The sequence below is a fragment of the Haliaeetus leucocephalus genome, unplaced genomic scaffold, assembly GCF_000737465.1.
Source record: "Haliaeetus leucocephalus isolate CR32 unplaced genomic scaffold, Haliaeetus_leucocephalus-4.0 Scaffold656, whole genome shotgun sequence".
Lineage (NCBI taxonomy): Eukaryota > Metazoa > Chordata > Aves > Accipitriformes > Accipitridae > Haliaeetus > Haliaeetus leucocephalus.
Genome location: NW_010973092.1, coordinates 18,844,975 through 18,859,454, shown reverse-complemented (window position 1 = coordinate 18,859,454; position 14,480 = coordinate 18,844,975). Strand labels below are relative to the sequence as shown.

Here is a 14,480-nt window from a genome sequence, read left to right as displayed (position 1 = left end):
TTTTTCAAGGGCTTCAGTTTCATCTTTTTGTTGCTTTGTCAAAACACAGCTAATTGACTGTCCTAAAAGTACAATTTTAGTAATTTCTCTCAATGAAGCATCGCTGCCTCCTCTATTAACACTGCCTAATTGGACTTTGAATCCCCAGCCAGCGACTTCACCCATGCTACAGGCCCGGATCACTGCAACAGTAAATATCAGCATCCCAGTTAAATGTAGGTTGGCTCATATTCCCCCAAAATTGGCTTTCTGCTCCTCAGAGTCCAATCTGATGTAATATTACATTAACCATTTTTTTTTTTTCTAGGGGAATTGGAGGAACGGAGGAGAAGCTGAAGCGCAGATCTGCATTTCATCTCCTCAGTAAAAGCGCGTTTGCTCCCCGGCGCCGGCGAGGAGGGAGTGCTGCAGATCCGCGGAGCCTGGTGGGAGCCTTTACAGCCTCCCAGCCGTCATTTCCAAGTTTGTTTCTAGCAGCTCCAACTCCAGAGAGCACACCAGGTAAGGAGAGAGTAGCGCCCATCCCTGTGGACCCCACAGCGCCGGAGGGGTACCCGCCACCCCGTCCCCATCCCGTCACCCAGAGATGGATCCCAGGACAGCTCTGCTGTGGGCAGGGGAAACCGTTTCCCATTCTTTCCCCTCCTTCTCCAAAATACATGCTACGTGGCACATGGCTTTCAACCATCAAAGGCCCTGGCACATACTGGGGGGCCGAGAAGGTTGACTGGCCACGCCACACCGCATGCGGCAGCAAATCACCCCTGGTATTATCTGCAGTGGCTCTAATTATCTTAGAGCATCTGCTATTAAAATGCAAGCATCAGGCCAAGCTACAAGTAGAAAACAGAAACAGAACTCCTCGTTGATGCCTGTAATAGGCACCAAAGGCATATAACTCTGCATAATTGCTAATTGTTATTACTATTGCAGTTGATGCCAGTATTGCCCAGAGATGCCTCTTGCTGCTCGCTTCCCTGCAGGATTTGGGAGGGCGCTGAATCCCACCACGACTGGCAGCCTTTCCCTCGGCAGAGACCCCCCACGGCGAGGGAGGTCGAAGCCACCCCGCGAGCCTGCTGACCCCTTTCAGAAAACGTCAGCGCCTGCCGCACCAGCGGCGAAAATTGCAAGGGACAAAGTTAACTGCAAGTTTAAGTGCGAGATCAAAGCGTGCGAGGATTTACAAGGGACAGGTCTTTGAAGTCCTGAGCGCCGGACAAAGCGCTCCCCGCTACGCCACGCTCCAGCTTTCAGCTCCGACAGCGAAATCCTCTGGGGCCTAATGAAGCCACTTGACCTCTTGCTACCCCCATTCTCCGGTCTGCAAAAGAGGGTATTAACACTTCTGACATCCAGACGGTCAAGGGGACTTGGATAGGTTTGACAAGGGCTGGCAGGGCTGCCCCAGCCCTGCTCACAGCTTCGCTGGGGGGCCGCAACAGTGCGGCGTAAAAACACCCTAAGATACCTCATTATGTAGGGTTTGGAGAGCTCTTTAAGGTACACAACACTATCAGATGTTTTTTTCCCCTTTGCTGCTATATACCTTTGCCCTCAGTAGGGATCAGCCACAATCTAAGTTTGCATTTCTGAAATGTGCTGGATTTTCCATTGCTCATGCTCAGACGACTCCGCCATCCGCACCGCTCCAGGTGCAAACCCCTTACAAATCCTACCAAGAAAACCCATTTGTACTCTATACTTACACAACCCACTTACACATGTACAGCCAGCCAAGCCCTTGCTCCTCCAAAGCCATTCACCGTGTTGCTTCTCCTTGCCAAAAGCCCGGCGTGGAGGCACACAGCTCCGGGGGGATGATTTTTAGCGCTGGTCCGGATTTGGTCCCGAGGAGACAGGGCTGTGCGGCGCAGCAGAGGGCACTCCAGCCCGCTGCACCCACCCCGCCGAGCGGGGAGAACCCCGCTTAAAAGATGTTGCTATCAGCTCTTTCCTTATTGCAGGCAAGTGCTCCAGCGATAAATGTTTTCTTGTAAACATGCCATAGATGGAGGCAGGAGCCAACAAAATGGAGATGCCAGAAGCTTTTTGTCTTCGTGATTTAGTTTCTTATTAGAACATGCTACTGGGAAAGAAAAGATATCATTGATAAGACTGACATTAGAGTCAGCCAGTAAAATTAAAACCCCAAGGACTGGCCTGGCCCTTTTCTTGTCAGGAAAGAATACAGATTCTCTGCCAAACTAACACTTTAAGATACTCATAAATGTTAGGGACAAAACTTTCAAAAAAAAGACAGAGAAGGATCTTTGCTGCCTTCTGTTTTGGCAGAACAGTTTCAGATGCTTTAAGGGGCCGTGGCTTTCCATCCGAGCGCTCGCCCTCCCGCCCCAGAAGAGGACCCAGCCCAGGAAGGCGCCGGCAGCTGTGGGCTCGGGGCTGGAAGCATCTCGTGTTTCTGCTTCCTTCCAAAAAACCTTGGTCTAAATTATGCTGGAGAAAGCAAGCCTCAAAGCACCACAGTGAGCTTGTGGTTGCATCCAGAACTTGAAAGCGCATGTGCGCAGGGTGTTGATAGATAAATCCAGTTCAGATGCCAGTTCCTCCTGATGTCTGCGGGTCCATGGAGTTAGAACAGGAGGTATCACAAACTGTGAGCTCAGAGGTGCTGGAAGTTTTGTTCTTGCCCAAATCTCCAGTAACTGCTCAGAGCTCAGATAAATGCACTGATTTAGTCTCACTGGCCTCATTCTCCTCTTTCATTTTTACACAGAGAATACCTTGCCCATTTCGAAAGCACATTTTTGCACGACAGGGTGAACAGTCCATTCTGTGTCTGGGTCCTTTATCTCAGGGCACAGAGGGTCGAGCTTTTAAATTCAGCCGTCTTGTGCCCAACCCTGCTACCAGCAGTGCACACCGAAGCTCCAGCTTACACCAGCTTGGCGTGGACAGACCCACTCCCCGTGAGCACCGCACCGGCGTGGACAACGTCACCCCTGTTGCACGATGCAGTTTGGTGGCATTTGGATTTCTTGTGCCCCCCCGCAGCAGGGTGCCTCAGGCAGCTCCATGTCGAACAGGGCTCTGCTGTGAGGGCGGGGGGCTGCACGCTGCAGGGCAGAGCTCTGCACATCTCCTCTAGCTACCGCTTCATCTTCTGAGCGAGAAGGGGGAAACAGCAGGTTGATGAGGAAATACGGACCTATACGTGCGCTGCTTACATATGGATCTAACTGAGCACCGCTCCTTGTGCTTGCACATTTTAGGGATGTGTTTATCTTGCAAATAAGCCCTTACAATAATTTTATAGAAAGCACTTAAAATAATAATCTTACAAATAAGCACTTGTGTATGTGCTCAACCATAAGCACAAGGGAGGTGATGGGACTTAAACCCACCTCTGATTCTGCAGCACCAGCCCCGTGGCCACACACCGGGCTGTGCAGCAGCAGCAGCTAGCTGGGCTCACAGGAGGGCTTTCTTAATAAATTCTGATTAATAGAGAACAAGTTCCTCCTCTCCCTGCCCCTTTCACAGCAAAACCAGCCGCCCAAGCCTGCTTTGACACGTGTGTACCACCTGAGTCTTACACCAATGTTACATGTCATTAACAAAACATAAACCAGCGGTCATATCTTAACGGGAAAAGTTAAATCTCTTTATGCAGTTAAATAAAGATACCTTGTCCAGTCATTAAGAAGTGATTAGCTTATCTAAGAAATAACAGTGCTAGTGCTGTCAGACTGGCACACAAACACTAAAAAGAACAGGGATCAGATATCACATTAGGCTAATTATAAAGAGAAGAAAAGACAAGCAGAAGCATAAAATAGCCATGTGGACAGTATTTTGCTAGATTTTTTTCTTTGCACGGAAAAGGCTAAGCACATTCTGCAGAAGAGAAACCTGAGTATTAAAAAAATTCCTCTTCTGGTTTTATTAATTTAATACTGTACATAAGAAGGCAGCGCACATGCATGCAGTCTCCCAGCTTGTGTGGAGCAGTGGCCAAATCCTGATAAGGACCAGGTTCTTAAACCTAACAGAAATCCTTAAATCTCTGCACAATCAACCTGCAGCACAATTCCAGGTCTTGCAGTCTTTGCACACAGAAGGAGCAAGGCAGCACAGCCTGTCCCGCACACCTCCCGCCCACCCCCTCGCCGTGGCCAAGTTCCTCCTCCTGCGCAGCCACAGAAGCTCCGGAGCATTTTTGGAGACTGGGTACATTCCATTTCTTGCCAATTCTGGTGTGTTCACCAGAGTCATCTTGCCCAGCCTCGAAGTCCAAAGATGCTTAATTTTCATCAGCAAGAAGCTAAGCACCCTCCCTGCAATTTCTACCTTATTTACACTCCTAGAAATAAGGTCTACCCTCCAACTGCTACCCACCAGGTTCCTGCCTGCGTGTCCCCCTTTCCACCGCACTCAGTGGCTTCCAGTGCACGAACTGAGCATCGTTTCTGCAGCAACCCCACCGTCCTTGAGCCCCATACGGCAAGGTTTATGGGCCAGCTGTCCTGACACCTTACGCATTTCACTCCCAGGTTATATTTGGAGAAAAAGCTCAACTTCTAAGACCAGGAGACAAAATCCAATATACCAAGCCAGAAGCTGCCCAAGAGGAAAAAACTGAAGCAGAAAGCACCAAAGCTCCTCGCTGGAGAGAGGAGTCTGCTCCTACCAGGGGTGATGGCTGTGGCTGCTCTCCCTGCTCCCAGGTTTGTAAACCACATGAGTCTTTTCTCACTCAAAACACAGAGAAGTGCTGCTGTGCTTAGGATGCCAAAGATCCCGAGTGAAGTCCCTCTTCTGCTCAAATTACAACACAGATTTGAGCCTGTTTTCTGAAGGATGCCCTAAACACTCGTTGCCTTAAAGAGCCAGTACCTGTTTGGTGAATTCGGGAAGTCCCTGCTCTGCTCCCACCCAACCTGCAGACCTGCAAGATCCAGGTCAGCGCTTCTGCTGAGCACCCAGCGGATCCCAAACCAGCGGCCACCCTACCACCCGTGAAAGCCGCCGTGAATGCGGCTGAACGCCCGCTGCTGGGGCAGCGCACAACCAGAGGGCAGTTACCTGTGACAACGTTTGAAACCTGCAAAAATCTTGGCACTTGGGAGACTTTGGAGGCAGAAAGCTGGGTGCCTGCCAGTGCGAGGCACCTCCAGAACCAAGAGGGAGTTGTGAGGATCTCGGTTTTGAATTTAGGCTTAAAACATCAGTTTGGCAGAAGCAGACAAGATGCAGACGCAGCTGTAGGCGGGCAGCTTCCCGCCTTGCTCCAACACCCAGCTAAGCACAGAGCTGTGCCCCCGCTCCAGCCACAGGCAGAGACAACCCCCCAGCCCTGCCCGGGATGTGCCGATGCTGAAGAAAAACCCATCCTTTTGTGCCGCGGGTCAGGACATCACTCACAACAAAGCTTTCCAACAAAACTAAAGTACTGACCCAATAAGCAGAGGTCAGGACCTGTGCCTGAATGACTGGGACAGCCAGAAATATCTGGTCACTGTTGGGGGAGAAGGGAGGTGGTTTTCCATTTTTAACACTTGCATCCTTTTCAAAGCTTTTGTTTGCCAAAACCTAATATTAATAATGATGGCAGATCCTACTTTCCTTGAGGTAATGCCAATTTTAATGCATTTTTTTTACATAACTATAGTATTATTGAGGAACAAGTAGTAAGTGATAGATACTTTAATGTAATATGAGTCAATATGTATTTATATGTGCTTTATGACTTAATCAATATTGCTACATTAGCAAGAATAAATATGGTGTTTCCTTTTCTGGCCTTGGAAAGAACAAATAAGGAAAGTCACATTACAAAGTTTAGGAATGAATAAAATCTCTGCATTTCCCAGACAATTCAGTAAATCTCTGACATTCATTTGTTCTCCAGAACAGAGCAAGTACCTCCCTGGGCAGGGCGCTGGGCAGGCAGCAGCCAGAGACTCAGCTTGGGACTCTGGTTCAGATTTTTCACAGATAGCTTCCTAAGAGGAATTTAAAAAAAAGGAAACAGGCCCCAGCACAGACTGTACGTCTAGTTCAGCACTCTGAATCTCAAGAGGAAGGGCTTTGCACCCTGAGCAAGGAAGGGTTTTACCACTGAAGAACAAGAGGAGTTCACAGCTCGCATTACCCCCATGCTTCTGCAACCAGCACCTTCCCGAGCTGCGCGTAGCCCAGCACCCTAGCAAAAGGGAATGACAAAGTGCTCCTCGTTTACTACAGCTCGACCCGTTCACTGCTGCAAATGGTATAGGTTGTGACAGTCATGGACATCCATTTTTATTATGGGCAGAAACTTTTCCACCAATTATTTGTTCTGGGGTACTGGCCTCACCCAGTGCAGCAAAGAAGCCCAGCCCCACCAGCAAGATGTTCATCCTACATATTCATCCCACAGTGGCTGGAGCAAACCTGCTGGGAAAGCTCATCCCCAGCTTCCCTCTGCACGTGCTGCCCCCGAGCCAGAGTCACGCTCCTGGCTCCTCCGTGGGAACGTACCCCAGATAACCAGTTATCCTTGCACAGTGCAACACCCTGTCACCTTGCTCCTGATGGACCAACGCAGGGAGTGAGAGCCAGCATGTGCAGTCTGAGTTTGAGCACCTTGATGGGATGCAGGACAAGACTGGCTTCTAATACTTGCTTTGAGTATCCCCAAACCGTGCCAGAAGAGAGAAGCTTGCTCCCGTCAGTACTGCTGGGAGCCAATCCAGGCAGCATCTGGGAAAAAAATAAAGATCACGGTGCTTGTTCCTGCCCCCAAATCCCCCCAACCCAAGCAAGCGATAGGCATTTCTGCTAGGACTTCCAAGAACGATGGCACTTCTGGGTGGAGCAGGGTATTGAGTGCTTTGTCTTACTCATGATCTACCCTCTGGGATCTAATGAGATGGACACAGAGTGATACTGGTCTAAAGAAACAGCACTGGGAAGCAGCTTACAGTTCAGCCGTCTCTAACGGCACTGAAAACGGCTCAAGCTCCAACTCAAAGTTCACGTTTCCAAGACTACACTTAAGGGCTTCGTCTTGAAGACCCCAGGGAGACTCCCAGCCAGGTACATTCCAGGGACTTTAAGGCAGGATCTTACCTCATCTGACTAAAGACACTCAGAGCGGGTCTCGGCAGCGACCGGTGTCCCTCGATGTCACCCAGCACGCCTCCTTCCCCTGCCACGCCGCCCATGCGGCTACAGAGGGTCGCTCACTTACTTAAAAACCTCATTCCAACATTAGAAGACTTCTATCTGAGACGGACGACTCAGCGCCTTCCGTCACCAACACTCGCCCGACCAGCAGCAACCAGCCCGACTCCAGGAGGACTCGTCTACCTTCGCGTCTGGTCGGCCGCGGGCTCAGCCTTCGGCAGTGACTGTCCCTGTGCTACACGAGGCCAAGCTGCCAGGTGATCCTGAGATACTTGTGACCTGAGATACTATCCAATGTGCTCCTCTAGAGGAATCGACCTCTGGAAATTCAGCTACCGCTTATTACTTCTACCTTTGGCTGGAGCCAAGCTGGCTCTGTCTCCATCCTCCACTGCTGGCCTTCTGAACTACCCAAAACATGGACTTTTTCCCTAGAGCTGGGCTAAAAGGTTGCGCCAGCGATGCTGAAGCTCCTGCTAGACCCGCCTTGGGCCAGCTGTGGTTTGCGTCTCCCGGGCAGGAGCCGCCTGCTCACACCCCAGTGGCCCCAATTGAATTAAACGCAGCCTCTTCCACTGCAACGGGCTTCTCCATCCCCTCCCGTCACACCAGGATAACCCCCCACGGCTACCCTCTTGCCATTCGGGATTTACACTGGTTTCCGTGGGGTCAGAGCCTGACCTTACAGATCACTGAGCCAGGACTCACGTAAGGACAGGAGCAGGAAAAAAAATCTCTGTCCTCAGTTTGGAGAGTTTGGCAGCATTTGTTTATTTTTAACGGATCGCCGCCGCCACATTTCAGACCTTTTCCTGTTGTGATCGTTAGAACTTTTAACTGGATCATAAATCTTTTATTAACATTTGGTATTATACTAATTAAAACTGTTCCATATATGTATTATTAATTTCTCCGGCACTTCTTGCGAGGGTGACGTTTTTAGCTGGCTTAGCAGAATGCACCATAGTAAATAAGGAGAAACTCATTTCCAGGCAATTAGGCTTGCAGAAAAATAAGTTTCTTAATGGAGGGCACGATCATTACAAATTTTACCTAAATAAACAGGGTTTCTTAATGGTAACTCTTCAAGCTAAGTAAACAGATTGGTGTGGTAATGTCCTAAGCAATACTTAAATGTAACTGTTTAATAAATTGGTAAATTACTCATTTCATCTTAGAACAAAATGGTAATACTGTAGTAATAACGTAGTATATATTCTGTAAATATGAAGCATTATCACTTTAGCTCTGAAGAAATCACCACAGTGATATGTCAGAATTGATCTAAAACTGCAGCATTTTATCTCAAGTTTATTACCCATTTTTGAGAATCGCTGAGATTTTCAGAGCATAATGGCAATAAAAGAAGAATTTAAAAAGCGCTTAAATGTGCATAAGTTAATCAGAGGTATCCTCGGGGGGAAAAGGAAATTTGGTAAAACATGAATTATAAGCATCATTTAAACTTACTTTGGACACTAGAGATAATAAATGGCACCATAATTTAGAAATAGCTTTTAACATCAATGACTGTAAGTGGCACTTTACTGTTCATAAGAATTGCAAAGCAACGGTGCTGAGGCCAATTTTATTAGCCATTTTTTTCTTTATAAAAGCAATCCAACCATTTCCAAACTGAGCAGACAGGAACAAGAGTTACGTGTTAATATGCAAAAGGCATTTGAGTTTTTTTTTTTAAATAGCCGGCAATAAATTTACCAAAAGATACAGTCTGGAGACAATTGAATGATCATTGAAGAAGAATAAAGCTTTCTCAGAGTTTACATATTTGGGAAGAGCAGATAAGAGGAGGAAAAGAAGGGAGAGAAAATTGTTCATACATCCCTATTTACTGGGGAATGTCGCAGCACTTCCGAAGCGAAGGGGAGCAGCAGTAAATCAGAGGGAGGCAGCGCCGGAGGAACAAGGCTTCTCCTTGCTAACTTTTCACGACGGACAAAGCGTCCGAGGATCACAGCGGTCCGTACAATACCCCATTAACGCGCCTCCTTTCCCAGCGACCGCACAGCCTACAATGCATCTTTCAGAGCTATCAGTTATCAGCCCTCGCACCAATAAATTTTGGCCGGGAAGGACAAGAGCCCCTTTGACCGAGCGGCAGCGTTATGGGGGGGAGCTCCCGGCTGCTGTGCTGGGGGGGATGCCGCATCCGAGCCTGGCCCTGGGGAGCAGCGACCGGCCCCCCACCCCAGGTATCTTGCTGCAATATCTGCTTCTGACACCCGCTTCCCCCCGTGCCGTGCCGTGCCGTGCCGTGCCGTGCCGGTGGGCAGCGAGCAGAATCGACGCGAACACAGGGCTTTACCCCGACGGTGCCGCGTGTGCACACTCATGGAATTGGCAAGCAAACTGAGCTCAAGAATTAAAATTTACTTTAATTGTTTTCAGACTAATCCTGTGACTCGAGAATAAGAGAGATTAATATTCTCGAGACTTTCTGTGTCTGAAGAACCCAAGATCCTTGACACATGAAGTCACCCTGCTTGGCAGAATGGGTTGTTAACTCTGAAACTCAGGAGAAAGCTAATATCTATATTTTAATTATTTCACTCCTGGCCACTTTAGCGTAATCAAGATCTAACTACAGTCCTTATCCCACATTGCCAGACTGACTCCTCCACGCTTTCAGAGCTGCTGGGAGTCTCAGCTCTCCTGTTTGTCTCCCAATAGTTTCTGGGACGTGATGTGGTTACGCACCATCCCTAAGATAAAATAAGAGTAAAGTCACTTGTGTTATTTCCTGGGGAAACAAATTCAAGCCATACCGGTAACAGACTGTTGCTAATTTTATGTCGATGTTGGGAAGATTAATTCAACCCCTAAAAGGAAAGCCTCAGCACAAAAACTGAAGCTGTACAACAGAATACGTAAGAAGCGGGGAAGCATCACACTGATTCATGAGAGCATCCTCTGCTCCAGGACTTTGCCTTGGCCTCCAGCAAAGAACATTTCCAGTGGGAGAGACCCCTCTGGAAGTAAAAAGAGAGGATGGGAGCGGTTCTGTTTGTTAAGTTGAACAAAGGGAAACCGGGAGGTGAAGTAAACCAGAGTCTCCTACATAGGACTTGGAAATGGCAGCTTCGAGCAAAGAAGTGTGCCACTGGTCCAATGGCTAGAAGCTAAAATTATACAAATTCAGGCAAAAAAAATGGGAGCAAGAGATAAATTTTTACTGTGACTCTATTTAGGCACTTAAATTTTGAATCGATTCTTCATCATTAGGAATGTTTCATTCAAGACTGGATCATTTTTTAAATGAATTATCTTAGCTCCAATAAGGCTTTATTCAGGAGAAACGTAATACCTGAATTAAGATGACCTTGCCATGGAACAACTCTACCTTTTAATTTACTCTTCATAATTAAAAGCAAATCTCTAAATACCTTAAGCTGATTTTTTTAAGCATGCATTTAAACCTTCCTGTTGTTCTAAGCGGACATCTGAAAACACCAGAGGTAGGTACCAAAAAACTTCTAACCGTGAGATTCCTTGAAACCTGGCAACACACGTTTAATTAAAGAACTCACGCGCTGTGCTCTGTGAGCTGGGGAAGCTCAGCTAAAGGGGTGAGTCTTGTAGCCCTTTTTAGGACCAGTTTAAGACTGGAGACTCAGGGGGACAGGAGGACGGACAGACAGGCTTCCCAGAGATGCCGTGCCCCCCAGGAAAGGTGCTGCACCACCTTCAGCTCCCAGCAGCAGCTACTCCTGTGAAACCAGCTCTGCCATACCGTATCTGGCATCAAAATGAGCAACGCGGAGCTTGGCTTTCGCGTGAAGACAGCAGTGTTTCCAGCTACTCTTTTTTTTCTTCCGCATTAGTGGGTATTTTGGCTTGTCGCATCAGAAGCAAGCCTGCTATTTTAATGCAACTACAGAGCCCATATCTTTGCATTCAGATCCGTGTTTACTCACGGCATCCGTAAGCGGTACAGACCGAAGGGATCATCTTCAGCACTGCACTCGAGTGGCACACAAAGCCCACGCCAGGGGGTTAGGTGCAAGCCTAGCCAGCCAAAAACGTACAGCTCGTCCGACCTCTTAGCTAGATCTGCAGTCCCGCTGCCTTTCCCGGCTCCCCACATATGGCTGTCAGTCTAGACAAGCATTTGTACACGCAATCAGGAAAACTAAACGCATGCAGTTATGAAGATGAAAACTCAAACCAGAAACGTGCGCCGAAGCATTTGGCAACCAACAGGGTTGTTAAATGGTACCCGTGAGCCAGATTTTCCATAAATCAGAACAGTTCTATGAAAGCTCTGCCCCAGCGTACGAGTGATTAGCGAAGAGCTCAGAAAACAGACTTGCACAGCAAACATCAGGACGCAGCGAATTCCTCGTGCCACCCTGAATCAGACAGACCCTGTTGTTCCTAGCTGGCACTTGCAGAGAGAGAGAGGAGAAAAAATTCCCTGTCGGTCCTCCCTGAGTTACGGCAGGGTCGATCGGAAGTGAACGGCCTGAGTTTATTGGTGTTATTCTGAATTGACTTTGGCCTCTAAACCAGAGCTGACTGTTGCGCGAGTACTTACTTAGCACAGGCGCGGGAGGCTGGATCCTCGGCTGCTTTCAGTCGCTCTCAGTCCATTCACTCCCCAGCAAGAACGATGCCAATTCAGATCAAACCCTATTGTACAATAATGACATTCAGATAGCACAAGCCAAGTGCTGAGAGCAGCTGAGCTCTCTCACTGCCTGGTGGGTTCAGGAAGAGTTACAGGTGTAGGATTTGGCTGGGCTGCTTTGTTTTTTTCCTCATCTGTTTTCATACATCTTCGAGCCTTCCATGACGCATTGCTAAATTCCAGACACAAAAATTATCTTAAAACAGATTTATTTTTATGTCACGAAGGGAAAAAAAAAAAAAAAAAAAGTACCGCTCTCTAACCAAGTGAAATCCATACAAGGTAAAAGCACAACCCTTCCACAGCTACTTCAAGACCCCCCTCGAACATAACCCCGCCGGCGGGTGTCCACCCCTCACCCTACCTGGGGGCAGCACGCTGCCCACCCCTCCCCGGGGGCCGGAACGCAGCGGAGCATCCGCGGCAGCGGAGCATCCTCGGCGGCCGCCCCGGGGGACGGGGGGCACAGGCGGCCGAGCAGGTGGCTGCGCACGCCGCCTCTCCCACCTGCTGCCCCGTGCCGAGCTACAGTGAACTTGTCAGGCCGTGCTATTGTCACCGAACACAGATGTCGGCCGGGCAGCCGTCGCCCGCACCCCGCTTCGCCCGGGCGCGCTCCAGCCGCTGCGAGTCGCCGGCGGAGCCGTTTTTAGGAGCGTCCTGTTGTTCGGAGGGGCCTTCGCCCGGGTTTCCGCACACGCGATTTTCCTTCTTCCCACCCACCTTCTTCAGCTGTTCGTGTAACCACTGCTTTCGCCGCTCTGCAGCATTTTTGAGCTGTCTTGCCACGTTTTAGTATTTTTGCTGGCTTCTGGCTTGCTCAGTGATCTGGTGATCTCACCGTGGAGCTGTCCCAGCGCTCGCCGCCCGATGGGACCCCAAAACACTATGGACAGAAATTACTCCCTCCCTGCCCCTCAGTACAAGCTCACACCAAACTGTTTCCATTTCTAAGGCGATACCTGGTCGCCTGCTCACACACAGCCCCTCTGCACTGTGGTCGTAAACACAAAAAGATTTCTTTTCCACCTGAAAGTCCAGCAGAGTCCCCCGGCAGAGTTTCCCACTGCTCCGGGCAGCCCCGTGTCCCTTCCCCACCGCTGCGGCCCCGCACAGCCCTTCCCCTGCTCTCTCCCAGCCATTCCCATCACTCCCCCCTCCAGCTTTGCTTTTTGTTTCCATTCCTGGCTTCCTCCCTCCTTCTCAGGTTCCGGGCATGGACAGAGGTCGGGGATGTCTCTTCTTGCTGATCTTCCCCTGCACCTCTCCCACTCTCTGCACTTCCACCGCTCCCCCCCCCTCCAGCTCCTGCTCCATCCACCCTCAGAGCTCTCCCGCCTCGCTCGCTGTGCCACAACCAAGACGGCCAGAGTGAGAATCACGCCTCATGTGCATTTCTGCCTCTGCCCCATAGTTAAGTGGTGAGAAGGAAGAGTCTTGGCCAGAGAAGACAAAGAGCAAAGCAACAAACACCCTTGTGAAGAGGAGCCAACGCTATGGGGAAGCGTTCAGTTTGCAGTTGGAAAGCTGCAGACTGGCATCAAAAGCAAGCAAGGAGGCAGAAGTAAGCCGAGACGGACAAGACTGAGGCAGGTTCTCTTGTTTTTCCATCTGAAATAGTGAACAGTGATTTGTGTTGCACCCTTCGACCCGGTTTCCTCTGGTTTACCTCCCACTCATGAAGTCCCACCTGAGCTGTAGGACCACAGACTAGATCTAGACAAAGGACTGGAAGACTCTGCTGTGTGCAGGGTACAGAAGAGAAGACGACTGCCTTTGCAGATCTGTCAGAGTACCTGGCAGAACGAACAGGGAAAATGAGCTGTCCATGTGAATTTTGAACAGCACAGGAAGATAAGAGCTTGAAGTGGGGAACGGGAGGTTTGTGTCAGACAGGAGCTTCCTCTCCCTAAGATCAGTTTGAGAGTCCATCACGCAGAGGAGGTTGAAAGCTCCATTGAAAAAGGTTTTTGGATAAATGTCTGCAGTTTGAAAGAGAGTCCTGACGTGAGGAAGGGACACAGGCTGCTTTATTTTCCCTGTCTTATTCAGTATGGCAGTGAAAAGAGTGTAGTGATTTTACTCTAGCCCCCCCATAGAGCAGAACTATATCTTTTCCCCTCTGAGCACTTGGCACAGATCGAAATGGAGAAGGTCAACTTCATAAAGATCAATGTAGGAAAGCCACAAGCATGACAAGGCAGAAAAAAACCCTAAAACCCTACAATTTCTACCCTTGATGAGTTTAGAGGAGGATCACGTTTCACATCTCCTAAAAGGTCCTGCAAGTGTTTTTTTCCTGAACGCTTCACTTATTCCAGGTACTCCAAAATATTTCAGCCTGGGAGGGGTGGAAAAGGCTTTTTTTCCTACTTGGGCTCTCAGAGACGATCTCCTCTTGCCGCACGGAGATGTAGGTGTCTATGTGCTGGGCTTGATGACTCTAAAATGGTGTTTCAAAGTGAAACCACTAACCCTGACGTGCCAAATCAGGCACAGAAAAGCCTCCTTACGCACCAGCCCCACGCTCGCCGTTGGCCTCCTGCTGAATAAAGGGGTCAAATTCAAGTTGAAAGCATTCCTGATGAACAGTCTGAGAACACGGGAACCTCCACAGCTCATGACAAGCTGGAAGCAATGCCGGGCACAACAGCTGCTCCGCTGGAGCACCGAAACGGCAAAGCTCCCCAGTGCAATGCGA

The 14,480-nt window shown here is 49.2% G+C and overlaps 1 protein-coding gene across 1 annotated transcript in view; it reads right to left on the bottom strand.

Annotated features, from left to right (window-relative positions):
* Nucleotides 1–7,169, bottom strand: part of NPM1 (nucleophosmin (nucleolar phosphoprotein B23, numatrin)) — a 36,828-nt gene extending 29,659 nt beyond the window's left edge. The window contains exon 1 of the mRNA XM_010579253.1: nucleotides 7,075–7,169. Within this exon, the coding sequence (XP_010577555.1) occupies nucleotides 7,075–7,169 (95 nt within the window). The remainder of the gene's footprint in view (nucleotides 1–7,074) is intronic.
* Between the last annotated feature and the right edge of the window lie 7,311 nt (nucleotides 7,170–14,480).